This window comes from Dryobates pubescens, chromosome 29 (genome assembly GCF_014839835.1).
Source record: "Dryobates pubescens isolate bDryPub1 chromosome 29, bDryPub1.pri, whole genome shotgun sequence".
In the NCBI taxonomy this organism is placed as follows: Eukaryota; Metazoa; Chordata; class Aves; order Piciformes; family Picidae; genus Dryobates; species Dryobates pubescens.
In genome coordinates, this window is record NC_071640.1 from 11,531,396 (window position 1) to 11,549,953 (window position 18,558).

Below are 18,558 nucleotides of genomic sequence, written 5' to 3' on the forward strand. Positions count from 1 at the left end.
TTACTCTGCAGGCCAGAAGAAGATCCTCTAAACCTCCTCGACCTTCCTCTGGCCTTTAACATTCATCTGCAACTGGGTTTTGTTTTTTAACTTTCTTTTTTTTCTTTTTTTTTGTCTTTTTCCCTAGAAAATAAAAACCAACCAAAAATCCAGTGTGGGGAAAAGGCACATCCAGAACAAAAGCAGTGCTTAACAACCACAGGAAAACAAAGAGCACGAGCTTGGGCTCGGGGTATCAGCATCCGCCCCCCAAAGGCTTGCCAAATGCTTTGTCAGTTCTCAAGTCCCTTCGACCACCTCCTAGCTCCAGGCAGTTCTTCAGAGTCTCTCACCATGCATTGCCTGCAGCAAGAGCATACAGCAAGAGCTGCTAATGTGCACAAGACTTCCATTGGAGTGAATGGAAGAGTTCTGGAAAGCCGAAGCCTTCACTCGAAGTCTCTTCTCCGGCGGTAGTGCTCTCACCGCCGGCTGCTTTCTCTTCCACGCAGGAGAGAGCTCCAAGCCCCTCAAGGTTTTGCCCAAAGGTGTTTGGGTATCTTAGTAAAAAAAAAAACAACAAACAAACCCTCTCACAGTATTCCCAGGAAGTGATTCAGAAGAGGAGATGATTTTCTTTCACAACCAACTGAGATCCTCTGGTCCTGTGTGTGTCAGACCATGGCCAAGAGAATGAGCAGCTGCCATGGACGTCTCAACTTAAATACGGCACAGTCAAGGGAGGAGAGCAAGGTGGCCTGACCGTCTCCCCAGGAGGTACAGGCCAAAGAGACACCACAGTCACTCTGTTCCCAACAGTCTGTCTCCTCCTGGAGTCAAATGGTGGATTCCATTTGCTCTAGCAGGAAGTGGTGGATCATGTCAAACGTGGGACGGTCTTTGATATCCCTGCTCCAGCACTTCAGCATCAGGTCAAACACAGGGTTAGGACACAGAGGAGTCTGGGAGAGATAGATCTGAAAGGAAGAAAGGGACAGCTGGGTCAGTGTTTGGGGTTTTTTTTCCCCCTGTTGCTTTCCCAAGCAAACACCAAGAGGACAGACTCATTCCAGGTTCACAAGGCACAGCCAGCATGCGGTGGCTGAAATCCACGCAGCACAGCTCTGGCAGCGAAGCCTGGACGGAGCTTTGTCGCCGTCTCCAACGGCACTGGGGACCCTCTGCCAACTTGTCTGGTGAGCTGCTCACAAAACACTCCTTTGTCCCTCAGGAAACACAAATGCTGCACAGAGATTTGCTCTTCTGAGTGACAGCGAAACACAAACCAGCCCCAGCTTCACCACAGTTAAGATCCAAGGACGTTCACTCACCGCAGAGAGCCCACGAGGCTTTCTAAGCATCGTGACAGCTTGTTAGCAGGGACAGAAAAAACACCTTTTAGAGCTCAGCTAAAGCACAGCTTGGCAGAATTCTTGTTGTTTTGGGGTTATTTTTCCCCCCCCTCCCCCCCTCTCATTCCAGCACACATCTTTGAGGGTCTTCACCACACCACCAGCATTCAGGAGACACGGAATAAAGCCTCCCATTCGTTTCACTCCCTGGAAGCCTTTAGTTGGTTTGGTGCCAAAGGTGAATTTGGGGAGAATGGGAAACTGTTCTCAACTGCAACTCTCCTGTTTTGGGTACTGAGGGGCTGGATTGTCCTGCATCACCACTGGGATCTCCCAAAGGCAGGAGTGCATGGTCCTGCCTGGGAGTTAGAGAGGACAGCATGACACCAAAAGAGCCCTGTAGCAGTTGGAGATGGCCAAAGGCCTCTTGGCATAGTACAGGGAGCATCTAATCCCTGGGAACTAACAACTCCTCCTTCCCCACCTCAGTTGGTGCTTCCTCATCAATCAGAGAAAAAAGAATAGAACAGAACAGAATAGAATAGGTTGAAAAAGACCTCAGAGATCATCAGGGTTTAGGCTGGATGTTAGGAGGAAGTTTTACACAGAGAGAGAGATTGCCCACTGGAATGGGCTGCCTGGGGAGGCGGTGGAGTCACCATCATTGGAGGTGTTCAGGAGGAGACTTGGTGGGGTGCTTGGTGCCATGGGTTAGTTGATTAGAGGGGTTGGATTGGTTGATGGGTTGGACGTGATGATCTTGAAGGTCTCTTCCAACCTGGTTTATTCTATTCTATTCTATCAAGTCAAATCTATCACCCAGCACCATCTGATCAACTCAACCATGGCACCAAGTGCCTCATCCAGGCTCATCCTAAACACCTCCAGGGATGGGGACTCCACCACCTCCCTGGGCACCACATTCCCATGGCCAATCTCTCTTTCTATGAAGAACTTCTTCCTAACATCCAGCCTAAACCTCCCCTGGCACAGCTTGAGACCGTGTCCTCTTGTTCTGGTGCTGCTTGCCTGGGAGAAGAGACCAACCCCCATCTGGCTACAACCTCCCTTCAGGGAGTTGGAGAGAGCAAGAAGGTCTCCTCTGAGCCTCCTCTTCTCCAGGCTAAGCAATGCCAGCTCCCTCAGCCTCTCCTCACAGGGCTGTGCTCCAGGAGAGAGATCTGACAGAGGAAAAGAGCCAAAGGGCTGCACAGCAGAGCCCAGAAAAGCAGAGGACAGGGCAGATTGGAACAGAAGTGCCTCAGCATAAGAAAGAAGCACGGGACAGGGCCAAGAGATTCTTGCAGGGGTACTCCAAGAGAGAAAAGCTGGTGCTATGAGCCTGGATAACAGGGAAGCCAGGTGGGACACACTTGAGAAGATGAGTAGCAGACACAGGGGCAGCAGAAGGGCCCTGGGAAGGTGCAGCTGGCCGTCAGCAGGTGCCATGTGCTCTCACCTGCCTGCCCTGGCTGCGGAAGAACTCCCCGGTGTTCTCGATGACTTGCTCGTCGGACAGCAGGCTGTAGGGCTGCTCCTTGCACAGGACAAACATCTCCCACAGGGTCACCCCAAATGCCCAGACATCACTGGCTGTGGTGAACTTGCCCTGTGAACAGAGAGGATGTTGTAAGCCCAGGCTGCTGACGGGGCACATTCAGCAAAGGGCATTTCGCCTCCACCCTCTGCAGCTGGAGAGGAGGTTGCAGAACTGGCAGCGGGGGAAAGAGCCTGGGAAAGAGCCAGCAGAGCAGGTGAGCTGGGCAGCAGTGCACAGAGGGACTGAGGTGTGACATGGCTGCTGTGTGGGGCAGGAGCAGCACAGCTGTGGGACCCAGCTCTAAGAAGGTGCAGCTTTCACTGGGGCAAACCTTGCAGAACAAAGGGCAAGCCTCAGAGGGAGGCAGAGCCTGCCAGTGGCCTGAGGACAGCTGCAGCTTAGGAGAAAGAAGTGTGGCAGGGGGGTGGGGAGCTGCTGCCTACCTCCACCCAAAACACAGCAGCACAGCACAGGAAAGCCTTTGAAGAGGGAGCAGAGCCCTTGGGGTGAAAGCAGAGCTGGAGCAGACTCCAGACTTAGAGCAAGGCCAAGATAATTTGGATCTCTGCGCATTAAGGAGTCAGTGACGGTCTGCCTGCTGCCCCTGGTTTCTGTCTTCAGAAGTGTGGCCAGACAGGCTGTGCTGGGAACAATGTGCTGCTGAGGGAGGGATGGAGCAAAAAAGACTGCTCAGAAAGCAACAGAAAACAGTCAGGGGCTGCAGGGCCTGTTTGGCTAGACAACAGCCAAGACACAGACTGCCCAGGCTTATGATAGCATCCTAGAAGGGTTTGGATTGGAAAGGACCTGAAAGATCATCCAGTTCCAACCCCCTGCCATGGGACACCTCCCACCAGCCCAGGCTGCTCAAGGCCTCATCCAACCTAGCCTTGAACACCTCCAGGGAGGGAGCAGCCACAACTTCCTGAGGCAGCCTGCTCCAGTGCTCTCACCACCCTCATGGGGAAGGCTTTCCTCCTCCTCTCCAGTCTCAGTCTCCCCTCTCGCAGCTCAAAGCCATTGTTCCTCATCCTGGCACTCCCAGCCATTGTCAAAAGTCCCTCCCCAGCTCTCTTGGAGCTCCTTCAGGTATTGGAAGGTTGCTCTGGAACCTTCTCCAGGCTTAACAGCCTGAACTCTCCCAGCCTGTCCCCACAGGGGAGGTTCTCAGCCCTCTGATCATCTTTGTGGCCTCCTCTGGACCCTCTCCAACAGTTCCACGGCCCTGTGCTGGGGGCACCAGGACTGGAGGCAGTACTGCAAGTGGGGTCTCACAAGAGCAGAGGGCCTCACAACTTTTGCAGGGTGTGTTGTTAAGTAAGTACAGCCAGGTGACCTCACCAACTAGTCTGAGAAAGAAACACTGGGCTGAATATTAAGGACCTGCCTCCAGACTGCATGTGCCTGGGCTCCTGAACAATCTCTTAAGGGGAGACAGCAGGAGCTTTAAACATGAAAACCAAAACCCCAGCCTCAAAACCAGACTTGCTTCTTGAAACTTGAATTTTCATCCCCACCCTCTCAGCTTTGCAGCTGGGGGAATCAATACAGAAGAGTGACTGAGCCAGCAGGAATCCTGAATGCCAGGCACAGAGCAGAGATCTGGCCTCAGATGAGGGCTGAAGGACAGGAACCATCCAGAGGCACCAGGACAAGCTTGGGAAGTGGCCCCAGCAGTGTAGGTGGCAGGTGGAAGGAGGGGATTCTGCCCCTCTGCTGCACTCTCCTGAGACCTCCCCTGCAGTGCTGGGGCAGCTCTGGAGTCCTCAGCACAGCCAGGGAGCTGCTGGAGCAGGGCCAGAGGAGGCCACAGCAATGCTGGCAGGGCTGGAAGCCCTCTGCTGTGAGGCCAGGCTGAGAGAGTTGGGGTTGTGCAGCCTGGAGGAGAGAAGGCTCCAGGGAGACCTTCTGGTGGCCTTGCAGTGCTTAGAGGGCTGAGCAGAAAGCTGGGGACAGACTTTTGAGCAGGGCCTGCTGGGACAGGACAAGGGGGGGATGGTTTGATACTAAAAGAGGGAGATTCAGACTGGAGAGAAGGGAGAAATGTTTGACACCAAGGGTGGTGAGAGCCTGTCAGAGGTTTCCCAGAGAAGTGGGAGATGCCCCATCTCTGGAACCATTCCAGGTCAGGTTGTCTGGGGCTCTGAGCAACCTGTCCCTGCTGACTGCAGTGGGGCTGGACAAGATGACCTCTGAAGGTCCTTTTCCATCCCAAACATTCCATGAGCTGTGCTGTTATCTGCCAGGAGCTCCTTTCTCAAGATGAGTTATGCTCAGTGCAGCCTAAAAGGCTTCCCCAGCTGGGGCCAGGTGTAAGCACTGTGATGGGTTAACACCCATCCTGGAGAACAGTGGGGAGGGCTTGAGGGTGCTCAGCCCTCCCTGCAGGGCATTTTCCCCCTGGGAAGCTAAGTCTGTTCCACTCCCCCCTCCCTGCCCAGCTAGGGTAGAAAAGGGAAGGCACTGGGGTCATCAGCCCTCCTTTTGGCTCCTTCCTCTCCTGGATGAGAGCTACTGCAGCTGCTCTCCTGCTCCTCTGCCACGTGGTGGGGCCTGATCCTTCTCCCTGCTGCCTCTGTGCCTCTTCAGAGAGAGACTGGTTTTGTATTCTTCTTTTTTGTCCCCCTCCCATCCATCCTTGTTCCTTGCCCTTGTGAACCTCACCTGTTATTGATATATATGTGTATTTTGGTTTGGTTTGGTTTGAAGACAACTCTTTACCTCTCTACTTCCAGGCCGACTCCAAATTATTGTTTGGTGGATTTGCTCCTTCCCTTTTTTCCCCATCTCTGGTGGTGGGGGTGGTAGATTCTCAGCCTTGCCCCCATCTGAGCTCTTAACTCCCAGGTAAGGCTTCAACCACCACAAGCATGCACTTTGCTGCTGTGAGGACCTGGGCCACAGATGTGCCCCGGCTGCAGGGAGGGGCAGAGCGAGAAGGAAGGGCAGGGGAGAGGCGGAGGCTTTGTGCAGTGCCTACCAGGAGGATGCTCTCCCAGGCCATCCAGCGGATGGGCAGCACAGCCCTGCCCTGGATGCGGTAGTAGTCTCCACTGTAGAGGTTCCTGCTCATCCCAAAGTCTGCAATCTTGATGGTGTGGCTGTTCCCCACCAGGCAGTTGCGAGTGGCCAGGTCCCGGTGCACGAAGTTCAGGGACGCTAAGTACTTCATCCCCGAGGCGATCTGGGTGGCCATGTACAGCAGGTTGGAGTGGCTGCAGCAGGAGAGAGCACAACAGAAGGAAGAAAGAAATCAGTGGGTGCAGCCTCCAAGACCCTACCTCCTCCTTTCCCCTGCCTGAGGCTGTTGCTCTCCCCACTCGAGCAGCCCAGGCCCCCCTGTCCCCCCTGCACGCTGGAAGGGCCTCCTCAGCAGGTCCCTTTTGGCTCTGCAGCCCTGCAGGCAGAGGGGCAGGACAGGAGACACCTCTCAGCAGACTCCTCCTCATGGCTTGCCAGCCAGCCAGAGGCACAGCAGGGAGGTGCATTTCAAACACCAGTGAGCCACAAAGACTTAGAAATGTGTGACCTCTCTGCAGGGAAGGGCTGGGCACCACATTGGCCACTGAATCCCAGGCTCCAGAGACAGGTGGGATGGTTGGACCTTGCCATGTCAGCCAGACCCCTACAGGCACCAGCAGAGACAAGCTGCACTCCTTGGCAGGGGAGTTCATTCCACCCTCAGTGAACAACTCCCTTGCAGACAGATGCCTGAGCTAGATCACACCAGCCTCCTTCAACCTGAAACTCTAGCTGGCTGGAAGGGACAAAGGAGAGGCTGAAGGATCAACCAGAGAGAAGCAAAACTAGAGGCAGAGCCAAGTAATAGAAACCAAGCAGGGACAATGGGAGTGCCAGTGCTAAAGTCAGATAAGAGATGAGGAAGAGATAAAGGAGGACAGTTTGAGGCTTTGGCCAGGGACTACACCCCCAAGTCTAAAGATGAAAGCTGTTTCAGATGTGCAGGGCACTGGAGAGGGCTGGGATGTGTTTGTGGCCTGCTGCAAATCCTGTCTCACCCTACAGATCTGCTGTGCTGTGACTGAAGGATGCCCAACAGGACTACTGCCCAGTGCCAGCTACCTGGCAGAAATGCTGCTGGTGTCTCCCCATGGCAAGGCCAAGCCAGCTCCTGTGCAGTCCATCAACAGAACTGACCCTAACTACTGCCTAGTCCTGAAACTAGACCCAACTCTAATCCTCTGGGGAGGTCCATGCCAAGGCTGAGCAAAGCAGCAGCAGCAGATCAGTGCAGGTTTCTTTACCAAGCAGAACACATCAGTCCTACACACAGCCCTCCTCTGGGGAAAGGATCTCTGCAGCACTGGGGATGCTTTTGCATGAGACTGAATCCTTCCACAGAGGAGGGAGACAAATGCCACCACTGACAGCAAAGGGCTTCCTTTGCCAAGTATTCTCCTTCTGCTGGCTGATGAAATCCTTCCTTACTGAAGCTCAACACTCAGCTCCCCTCATGTAGAAGTCTTTTCATGTTAGACCTCCAGAAGCCATCTGAACCTCCTCAGAACCCTGAGGCACACTCTTGGCTTGCATCCCAAAACTCCTGCTGGGATGCAGTTGGCTTCCCCTGCTGATGAAATCAGTGATGCAAGCCCACCAAGGTAAACAGATGGTCACAGCAGTAAGCAGCATGCCCAAGGTGGTTCCCTGTGGCCAGGGACACTCCATGGGAATACAAACTTCCAGAGGCCTCCAGAACAGCTTCCCACACAAGGCAGGACTAGGGCCCACAGCATGTGCTGTGGTAATGGCTGGGCTAGAGGGAGATCATAGAATGGTTTGGGTTGGAAGAGACCTCCAAAGGTCATCTTGTCCAACCCACTCTGCAGTCAGCAGGGACATCCTCCACTAGGATCAGGCTGCCCAGAGGAAATCACATCCTGGGCTGCAGCAAGAGAAGCAGAGCCAGCAGGGCCAGGGAGGGGATTCTCCCCCTCTGCTCCACACTGCTGAGACCACACCTGGAGCTCTGTGTCCAGTTCTGGAGCCTCTGTAACAGGAAGGATCTGGAGGTGCTGGAAGGTGTCCCCATGAGGATGAGCAGAGGGCTGGAGCTGCTCTCCTATGAGGACAGACTGAGGGAGTTGGGGCTGTTCAGTCTGGAGAAGAGAAGGCTCTCAGGACACCTAATTGTGGCCTTCCAGTATCTGAAGGGGGCTACAAGAAAGCTGGGGAGGGACTTTTGAGGGTGTCAGGGAGGGATAGGACTGGGGGGGAGTGGAACAAAACTAGAAATTAATAGATTGGATGTTAGGAAGAAGTTGTTCCCCATGAGGGTGGTGAGAGCCTGGCACAGGTTGCCCAGGGAGGTGGTGGAAGCCTCCTGCCTGGAGGTGTTTGCAGCCAGGCTGGAGGTGGCTGTGAGCAACCTGCTGCAGTGTGAGGTGTCCCTGGCCATGGCAGGGGGGTTGGGACTGGCTGAGCCTTGAGGTGCCTTCCAACCCTGCCAATTCTAGGATTCTGTGAACTCCTCTTACCTGACACAGGGGATATTGTTTGAAATGGCAAATTTGCTGTAGATCTCCCTCTGGGACAGGAACTGGTTGAGGTCTCCGTTTTCCATGTACTCGGTGATCATGCAGAGGGGGTCGTCCCGCACGCACACCCCCAGCAGCCGGATGATGTTGGGGTTCTTCAGCCGTGACATGATCTTGATCTCCTTCAGGAAATCATTCCTTGCACAACAGAAAACACAGGCTCAGATCCTCAGCTCTTTGGCTAAGGAAAGCAGAAGGGGCACTTAGGAAACTCTCAGCCCAGAGCCGCTGCCCAGCGGGTCTGAAAGCTGTGCTGGTGCTCAGCGTCAGCCCCTTCCCCCCAGCGCAGCTCTGCAGCCTCACACCATGTTCCTTCCCAGTGCCCACTCCTGGCCCTACAGGACCACACAGGACATAATCCAGAACAGTCTGGAAAAAAGAAGGCTGCAAGGAGACCTCCTTGTGGCCTTCCAGTGTCTGAAGGGGGCTACAGGAAAGCTGGGGAGGGACTTTTGAGGGTGTCAGGGAGTGATAGGACTGGGGGGGATGAAGCAAACCTAGAAACAGGTAGATTCAGATTGGATGTTAGGAAGAAGTTCTTCCCCATGAGGGTGGTGAGACTCTGGAGCAGGTTGCCCAGGGAGGTGGTGGAAGCCTCAGCCCTGGAAGTTTCTGCAGCCAGGCTGGATGTGGCTGTGAGCAACCTGCTGTAGTGTGAGGTGTCCCTGGCCATGGCAGGGGTTGGAACTGACTGATCCTTGAGGTCCCTTCCAACCCTGACAATTCTATGACTCTATGACACTCCTGCACAAGTCCCCAGAGGGGATTTTCTCTCCTCCCCAGCTGGTGGGCACTGTGCCTGTCACAGTATCACTAAGGTTGGAAGAGACCTCGAGGATCATCGAGTCCAACCTGTCACCACAGACCTCATAACTAGACCATGGCACCAAGTGCCACATCCAATCCCCTCTTGAACACCTCCAGGGATGGGGACTCCACCACCTCCCTGGGCAGCACATTCCAATGCCAAATGACTCTCTCAGTGAAGAACTTTCTCCTCACCTCGAGTCTAAACCTCCCCTGGCGGAGCTTGAGACTGTGTCCCCATGTCCTCACCTGGCTGTCTTGTTGACGTCTGACCTCAGCATTTTCACAGCTACAAGGACAGGCTGGTGAGTGAATTCTGTGGAGGAGACTCCTAGGAATTCCAGCAGCCCATCAGCTTCACACAGGTGCACCTGCAGGACAGAAAGCAGATTGTTGTCCTCAGGCAGAAAACCAGAGGAATCACAGCATGTTAGGGGCTGGAAGGGACCTCCAAAGCTCAGCCAGTCCAACCCCCCTGCCAGAGCAGGGTCACCCAGAGCAGCTCACACAGGAACACAGCCAGGAGGGTTTTGAGTATCTCCAGAGAAGGAGATTCCCCAATAATGTCAGATTGAGGCCCTGAGTTGGGTCACTGCCAGCAGAATGACCTACTGAAGGTGACACTTCATAACCAGCCCCCAGTCTGGCCCTAGATCCTGGACAAGATGTGCTCACACAATATAACCACAGAGTCATAGAATGATTTGGGTTGGAGAAGGCCTCTGAGATCATCCACACCAACCATCAACCCATCCAACACCACCATGGCCACCAAGCCATGGCCCCAAGTGCCGTGGCCACAGGTTTCTTGAACACCTCCAGGGATGGGGACTCCACTACCTCCCTGGGCAGCCTCTACCAATCCCTGAGCACTCTGGCAGCAAAGACATTTTTGCTCATCTCCAACCTAACCCTCCCCTGGCACAATTCCAGGGCCTTTCCTCTTGTCCTATCCCTTGATACTGGGGAGAAGAGACCAAGCCCCACCTCACTGCACCTCCTACATACACACACGGACACAGGAACATGTGGCTTGCAGCCTGATGCATCCCCAACACACTGAATTTACTGCAGACTTGTCCAGTAGCCTCCTGGGAGAGTCCAAACCACCCAGGGAAGATGGGAGGGACGTTCAGGATGGCCACTGTGCCTGGGGCTGTCTGCTCTCCTCTGCATGTGCACAAAAGCAGCACAGCTGCAGCAGGTCTGGCAAGTACAGCACAATACTGCAGCCATACAAGTCCAGAACTGCCCTGCAGTTTTGCAGCCTTAAGTCACTGCTCCAGCTTCACTGAGGAGCATCCAGGAATCCCAGACAGCTATCCAAAGTCCTCTTTTCCTCAGGGGAAAAAAAAGGAACAAAAAGAAAGAGAGAGAGAGAGAGAGAGAGAGAAGTGTGTGCCTGTCCCTGTGTGTGCCTGTCCCTGTGTGTGTGATGGGAACCCCTCCCCTGTGTTTATACCCAGAGATGAATTCTCTGAGGAGCACACAGAATTCAGCTTAATAAATGAAGAAACCCTAAATCTCTGCCAGGCTTCCATCAAAAGGGAGTGACAAGAAACTTGCTTCAGAAGTCAGCTGAGTGTATATTCCCATGGAGCAAGAGATGCTGGGGTGGGGAAAGGAGAAAGACCTGAGTGTGGGGGGGGCAGGAAAAAGGACTGGAGGAAGGGAGCAAACTGGAGCTGGCAAAGACTTGCAAGCAGGGAGAGGAATGTAATGGGAGCCAAATGAATTTTGTATGAAGAAAGCAGCAAGAGCTCATGTGACAAGCATGGTGAGGGGGGGAAAAGGGAGACAGTACACAAAAGGGGACAGACCCAGAAGCACAGGGATGGTGCTGCAGTTACCTGGAGAATGAAATCTGATGTGGTCAGAGGACAGCAGGAATAGGAAAGAAGCAGGGTTCTGAGCATGTGTAGTACAGGTGAGGTGTCACTGAGCCCAGGCAGAGGATGGTAAGGAGCAAGGAAGGAAAAAAGTTGGAAAGGAAAGGAAGCTCTGAGTGGAGAGGTGAACAACACCATGAGCCATGTTTCTAGAAGCAAGACTGCACACCAGGGCAGAGCACAGCATTGTGAAGATGTCCAGCTTGGTAAAGACTAAGGAGGTGAGGAGGAGAGACAGGGGAACACAAGGCAGCACCTTTGCAAACATGAGGGAAAGAGTCTGTGGGTGGGAGGAAAGGAACAGGCTCTGAATCAGTCTGCAAGGAAAATGGAGCAGCCTGGCTGGGGCTGTTTGACAACACAAAGGAGGAGGAGGAAAATCTTTGACAGATATTAGGAGGACAGGAAGGAGAAGGAAGGAGCAACCAGAAGCAAAATAATGAGGGGAAAGGAAAAACCCACAACACTCCCTTCTGCTTTCAGAGCACAGCCCAAGAGAGGGCAGGACCCAGGCAACAGCAGAAGGGGCTACACTGACAGCCAGGTGAAGAGGCTGAGGACATTGGCACATTCCCAATACATGGAATGATCCAGAATGAAGGGAGTGGGATGGAGAAGGGGCTGGGGCAGAGAAGGTGTGCTCTCAGAAAGGAGGAACTGCAAAGATGAGAAGGAAACAGTCAGTAAAGGGCTGCACTTTGTCAGAGGTAGAACTTCAGGCTTAAAGTGAGCAAAAGCTGGGAAGGAAAAAGACAGTGGAAGAGTGAGGAGAGGGGAAGGACCTGCTCAGTGTGGAGCTATGGATATTGTGGAAATGAAGCAGGGAAAAGAAGGGATGAGGTGAAGATGTTCACAGCTTGAAGGGGGCTCAAGGAGTAAAGGGAAAGCTTGGCAGGGGACAGATGCATGAACCTGAGGCTTCTGACAAACTGGGGCTTCAGCAAGCAGCAATGCCAGAGAGTCTGAGAGGGCATCAGAGTGCTTGGGCCAGCCTGCAGAGCCCCACCAGAAGCAGAATCTTTTTCCATGGATGGGAAAGCATTTCACAGCCAGGATCAATCTGTCCTGGCCAAAGCCATCACCAGAGCTGTCAAACTCACGTGCCTAAAGGTGGGTGATAGCCATCTGTGGCAGCTCAGGCTGGGTCCCTCCTGTTCCTGCCACATAAGTTACACCTCTGGTGTCCAGAGTGTCCAACCCAATAAGGTGGACATAGGAAACAGCCTATTTCATACCCATAATATCCTGCCCCCTATAAATCCACCTGCAAAGTCTTTCTCTTCCTTTTTTTTCCCTCTCTGCTCTCCTGGGAGATGCTCCCTGTTGGGTAATGCTGGGGGAGTTATCTCAAGGCCTCTTAGGCCTGGCTGGGCCTAATGCCAGGAGGAGAAGAGGGGAAAGCAGCCTGAGACCAGCCTAGCAGTAGTGAGGGGAAGAAAGAGCCCTGGGGGTTTTGGGTGTACCCTCAGGTGGGGAGAAGGGAAGTGCTGGGAGCCTTTGGGTGTGCTACAGGGGACTCTGCAGGCTTTGGGATTCTTTTGTCACTGTGCTTGCAGCTTCTGTAAAACATTTACTGCTTTCCATTTAAACTTTCCTTCACTTTTGCAATCCATTTGTGTGATGAGTGCCATTCTTTTGTCCCTTTCAGGGGCAAGAGAGGATCTGCCTGCCCTCACACCAGGACACCATCACACACTGGAAATGTCCACAGAAGGCCAGGACAGTCTGAACTCCCACCCCTGGGCCTTTTCTCTTTTCTCCCTTATAACCAGGGATATAGACACTGAACAGAAGAAGGTGGCACAGCTCATCTGTTGAGGAGGGCTTGAGGTCCCAAGCTGCAGGCTCCCAGGTGCAGAGTGGGGCTCTCTGAAGCCTGTCCTAAGGGACATCACCATCAGAGACACATAAATAAGACACTGATATGCAGAGCCCTCAGCCCCCAAGGATGAAGCAGTGCCAGAGAGGCAGCTCAGAAGATTCATCTCTGCCAGGCATCACCTTTCTGTTGGAGGGAAAGTGGAAGAGAAGAGCTGTACCTCTCCAAACTGGCCTTCTCCCAGCTTCTCCTTCAGTCGCAGCTGCTGCCGGGGGAATTCCCCTACTGAGATGTCCTTCTTGGTGAGGGAATCCACAGTGAGGGCTGGCACTGCATACATGTTGTTGCCTGTCACACCTTGCAGGTGGACAATATCTGTTTCAGCATAGTGAGGAACATTGTTCTGAAAGCCTTGGTGAGGAGTGGACTTGGTCAGGTCGGGCTCAGCGTAGTCCCCACTGCACACTAAGGGGAAGCCAGAGACAGGTGGAGTCAGACACAGTTGAAAGCAGCATGGCTCAGCTTCCACTCCTCTCAGTCCTGCAGACCCCTGGGAATTCAGCCTAGCTGTGTGCCTGCCACCTTGTCCCAGAAGGAAACCTCTGTTTTAAGCAGGGCTTAAGGCAGAACAAGGCACAGTCTGCAGACAGCAGGGTGCCTGTGAGGTGCCAGTGAATTTGTGCTGAACACTGCCTGCTCCAGCTGGTCAGGAGAGCTCCAGCTCCTGCCCAGACATGGAGTCCAAAGTGATTTCCTGTTTGTGATTCATCCTGATCATGATCTGTTCCCCTTACCTGACATAGGGATGTTGGCTGCAACATCAGGCTTGTTCTGGGTTCCCTTCTGCAGTAAGAACTGATGGGAGTTTCCATTTTGCATGTCCCCTGTTAGGAGGCTGAGCTACCTCTGGCAGCTCATTCCCATCAGCACCGTGGGGTAGCTCTTTGTGATGAAGTCTGTGTGCTGAGTATCACACAGAACATTCATCCTGCTTCAAATTCACTGCCTGACTCAATCCCAGCTAATCTCCCTGTGCAGTACAATGCTCCATCTTAGCAACTAGGCAGTGCTTGAGGAATGCAGCACTGCCATCACTCAGGACAAAACACTGCTGAAAACATTCCCTTCTGTCTTCATCCCAAAGCTCCCCAGGGGCTAGAAGCCAAGGCACCACTGCCAATTCTCTGCTGCCTTTCCCCCTGCTAAAGGAATTTCAAAGGGCTCTTGCTGCAGGACAAGGTGCTAAAGGTCTCCTCCAGCAGCCAGTTTGGACAGGCCAGGAGTGCTGCAGGCAGCAACTCCACTGCCAAGGAGCTATGAGACTATAGAAAATGCTTTGTGTTGGAAGGGTCCTCCAAAGGTCATCCAGTCCAGCCCCCACTGCAGTCAGCAGGGACCACTAGATCAGGCTGCTCAGAGCCTTGTCAAGCCTGACAGCTGCAGGAATGGAGCCTCAACTACCTCCCTGGGCAACCTGTTGCAGTGTTCCAGCACCTTCATGGTGCAGAACCTGTTCCTAACATCCAATCTCAATCTGCTCTGCTCTCATTTCAAACCATTGTCCCTTGTCCTATCACTGCAGGCCCTGGGAACCAGTGTCTCTCCAGGGATGTGTTTCAGGGGGCCACTGAGTACTTTTGAACTAACTTTCCTCCTCATTTTTTTTTTTTTAAGGTGAAGCAACTCCCTTCTTCTCAGCTCCTCCTGCATTTAAAGCTGATGTTTGCACAAACTCCTCTCTGGTAAGAGCTCAGTATGACCTACAAGTGTGAGATGGCCAAACCCAGCTCTTTAAAGATGACCTGGCTCCAAAGAGAAGAATGAAGGGGGGCTGGGGGCTCCATCTGCCCAAGTTACATGCTAAGAAGTTTCTGGAGCTTCACAATCTTGTCTTGGCTCCCTTGGTTACTGCTGTGCTGCAGAGATCACCACTTAGGCCACAGAGACGTGGTGCAGGTTAAAACCCCAGAGAAATGATGAAGGAACAAACACAGCTTCTTCAGCCGGATGATTACCTGAGTCCTCTGCACTTTGGGAGAGCTCTGGAAGCTTCTGGAGCAGTGTAGCTGGCTGGTGGTATTCCAGATCCAGTGGGAAAGCACGCTCATAGGTGGGATTTGACTGGTGGATCTGGGTCTGGTTGTTGGCAATGGTGTAGCTGTAGAAGGAGAGGCGAACTGTGGCATCCTCCTCCAGGATCCGACGTGGGGCCTGCAAAGGAGCCAGAGACATTGCTGAGGCAATGCTCACTCGTTAAGTAATGCATTGGCTGCGACCACAGCAATTTCCAGTAACATCTTGGATGGGGCTGGCATCCTCCCCTGCTGTGAGAACAGTTGTAGCTGCTCTGTGGAGCTGAGGAAAGCCTGTGCTTTCCATGCAATTAGGGTTAATGCTTAGCACTGCCCTCGTGTCTGCAGAGCAGCCTCCTCACATTACCTTCTCCAGCCTCTTCTGAACATATTGCTTCCAAAGAATGATGATTATAATCATCAGGAGCAGAAGAATAATAGCCACAAGACAGCCCACAAGGATGGAGGTACTGGAGTCATCTGCTTTCTCTCCTATCCACGTGCTGGTTACAGAAGAGGTGGTTTCTGCAATCACAGAGGAAAGAAGAGGAGTGAGAGCACAGGTTGTTACCCATGCTGGCTAACTTCCAGCACGTCCCTTCCTACAGCCTGCCACAGAGAAGGTCTCAGGCAGCTTCCTGAGCGTTAGCATGAGCTGTGGTCACATTCTGCTCTGATCAGAAGTTCTCATCTGGGGGCTTGCAGCTAAGACTCGTGCAGAGAACCTCTGCAGTCAAGGACTGCTCTTAGCATTGGAACAGCTTCCTGCACTGATCCCTGCTAAAGCAGACAGGTTTCAGTTTCCCTTCCTCTACATACTCCTTTCAGCCCACTTGCTCTCAGGCTGCCTCAGCCAGGGAGGGAAGAAGAAATAGCTGAGGCTTGGAGGACTTTGCACGAGGGCAATAACCAGGCCATATCCAGAGCTCCAGAAAGAGGGGAAGAGGATGTTAACTGGGCTGTTAGTGTGAAATCCCCTGGCACTTGGGCCCTGGGCATAGCTCAGTGAGAAGAGTCCTTACCCCAGGTGCCCTCTGTAGCGTTGCGCTCCGGTTCCAGGAGATCCGTCGTGCTTGTGGCTGCTGTAACCAAACTGGGATTGACACTCTCCATGTCTGTGGGAGGGAAGGTGTCAGTCCAGCAACCAACCTCTCTGCTCCTGCCCATGGATCCTGCCAGCCCCAACCACCCCCCCTCCCTGCCCTCCCATACAGACAGGGCCGAGACGCACAGAGCGGGTCATGAACCTGCTCCCTCAGCACTGCCTGGCAGGGCTGAGCCTCTCTGCTGAGCTGCATGCACAACCCCCTGACCACAGCAGACCCCAGGGCCTGCAGGACCCTCTCTGAGCTAGGCCAGACATGGGGGATTGGATTCATAAATTCATAGAACAGTGTGGGTTGGAAGGGATCTTAAAGACCATCCAGTTCCAAGCCCCTGCCATGGGCAGGGACACCTCCCACCAGCACAGCTTGCTCAAGGCCTCATCCAGCCTGGCCTTTAACACCTCCAGGGAGGGGGCAGCCACAGCCTGTTCCAGTGCCTAACCACCCTTACAGCACAATTTTTTTCTGAGCAAGAGCTTTTTTTCCCCATTTCAGCATAATTCTAAGAATCACCATGCCAGGCTACACCCAGAGTCTGCCTAGGGCAGGAGTTGATCTGTTAGAGGGTAGGAGAGCTCTGCAGAGGGACCTTGCCAGCCTGGACAGATGGGCAGAGCCCAAGGGCATGAGATTGAACACATCCAAGTGCCAGGTGCTGTACATTGGCCACAACAACCCCAGGCAGTGCTACAGGCTGGGGTCAGAGTGGCTGCAGAGCAGCCAGGCAGAGAGGGACCTGGGGGTACTGGGTGACAGCAGCTGAACAGGAGCCAGCAGTGTGCCACAGGTGGCCAAGAAGGCCAATTGCATCCTGGCCTGCATCAGGAACAGTGTGGCCAGCAGAGGCAGGGAGGTCAATGTGCCCTGTGCTCAGCACTGCTTAGGGCACACCTTGAGTCCTGTGTCCAGTTCTGAGCTCCTCAGGTTAGGAAAGAGGTTGAGATGCTGGAAAGTGTCCAGAGAAGGGCAACAAAGCTGGGGAGGGGTCTGGGGCACAGCCCTGGGAGGAGAGGCTGAGGGAGCTGGGGTTGCTTAGCCTGCAGAAGAGGAGGCTCAGGGGAGACCTTATTGCTGTCTCCAACTCCCTGCAAGGAGGTTGGAGCCAGGTGGGGGTTGGTCTCTTCTCCCAGGCACCCAGCACCAGAACAAGAGGACAAAGTCTCAAGGTGTGCCAGGGGTAATTTAGATTGGATATGAGGAAGAAATCCTTCCCAGCAAGAGAGATTGGCCATTGGGATGTGCTGCCCAGGGAGGTGGTGCAGTCACCATCCCTGGAGGTGTTCAAGAAAGGGATTGGATGTGGCACTTGAGCCATGGTTTGGTTAGTCAGGAGGTGTTGGGTGATAGGTTGGACTTGATGATCTCTGAGGTCTTTTCCAACCTGGCTGATTCTGTGATTCCATGTATGAGACACAACCAGGGTGCCTGCGAGACCAACCCCCACCTGGCTACAACCTCCCTGCAGGGAGTTGGAGAGAGCAAGGTCTCCCCTGAGCCTCCTCTTCTCCAGGCTAAGCAACCCCAGCTCCCTCAGCCTCTCCTCACAGGGCTGTGCTCCAGACCCCTCCCCAGCCTCATTGCCCTTCCCTGGACACCTTCAAGTGTCTCAATGTCCTTCTTGAATTAAGGTGCCCAGAACTGGGCACAGGACTCAAGGTGTGGCCTAACCAGGGCCGAATACAAGGGCAGAATGACCTCCCTGCTCCTGCTGGCCACACTGTTCCTGATGCAGGCCAGGATGATCATCAGTGTCAGCCTGGGCTGCAGACTGCATCCTTCTGCCCCTCTTGCTCCTCCTGCCTCCACCTTCCCATCACACAGCCCCGCAGTGCCCCTACCCTTGTGGTAACCCTGCACCTCCACACCCCCCTTTTGCTGCCTGGGAGGACACTCACCTGACTGGAAGGAGATCTCACTCATCATCATCCAGGTGTCAGCGAAGTAGAAGCGGCAGAGGATGGCTTTGCCCACGCGGTGCTGCAGCGGCACGGTCACGAACCGGGCGCTGGGGTTTTTGTCGTCCAGGACAGTTGCCACCCCCACAGGCTCAGGCTCCCACTCTGCGATCAGCCGTGGCTTGAACAGGCACTCCACCCTCTGGAAGATCTTCACCCCCTTGGAGAACATGTTGTTACAGTGCACCTAGGGAGAAGAGGACAGACGAGTGGGGCAGGAGGAAGGCTCGGCTCAAGCCTCCACCAAGGCACAGGGATTTGCTGGCACAGACTCACAAAATGCATCAGGTTGGAAGAGAGCCTCAAAAGGTCATCCTGCCCAAACCCCCCCTGCAGGCAGCAGGGACACCTCCAACTAGATCAGGCTGCACAGGGCCACAGCAAGTCCAATCTTGAATGTCTCCAGGGATGATGCCTCAACCACATCCCATGGTCTAGTCGTGAGGTCTGTCGAGACAGGTTGGACTTGATGATCCTTGGG

The 18,558-nt window shown here is 53.9% G+C and overlaps 1 protein-coding gene across 4 annotated transcripts in view; it reads right to left on the bottom strand.

Annotated features, from left to right (window-relative positions):
• Nucleotides 1-560: 560 nt before the first annotated feature.
• The window catches only part of LOC104296977 (discoidin domain-containing receptor 2), an 84,062-nt gene continuing 66,064 nt past the window's right edge, over nt 561-18,558 (bottom strand). For 3 of the 4 annotated variants that reach the window (XM_054174302.1, XM_054174304.1, XM_054174303.1), the window contains exons 8-17: nt 18,018-18,264; nt 16,039-16,131; nt 15,384-15,541; nt 14,960-15,155; nt 13,165-13,409; nt 9,486-9,607; nt 8,370-8,567; nt 5,852-6,086; nt 2,791-2,940; nt 561-956 (exon numbers count right to left, since the gene is read on the bottom strand). In XM_054174302.1, the coding sequence (XP_054030277.1) occupies nt 816-956; nt 2,791-2,940; nt 5,852-6,086; nt 8,370-8,567; nt 9,486-9,607; nt 13,165-13,409; nt 14,960-15,155; nt 15,384-15,541; nt 16,039-16,131; nt 18,018-18,264 (1,785 nt within the window). In that variant the 3' untranslated portion in view covers nt 561-815. Of the gene's footprint in view, nt 957-1,310; nt 1,349-2,790; nt 2,941-5,851; nt 6,087-8,369; nt 8,568-9,485; nt 9,608-13,164; nt 13,410-14,959; nt 15,156-15,383; nt 15,542-16,038; nt 16,132-18,017; nt 18,265-18,558 lie in introns of all 4 variants that reach the window. The other variant, XM_054174305.1, reaches the window with a different exon arrangement.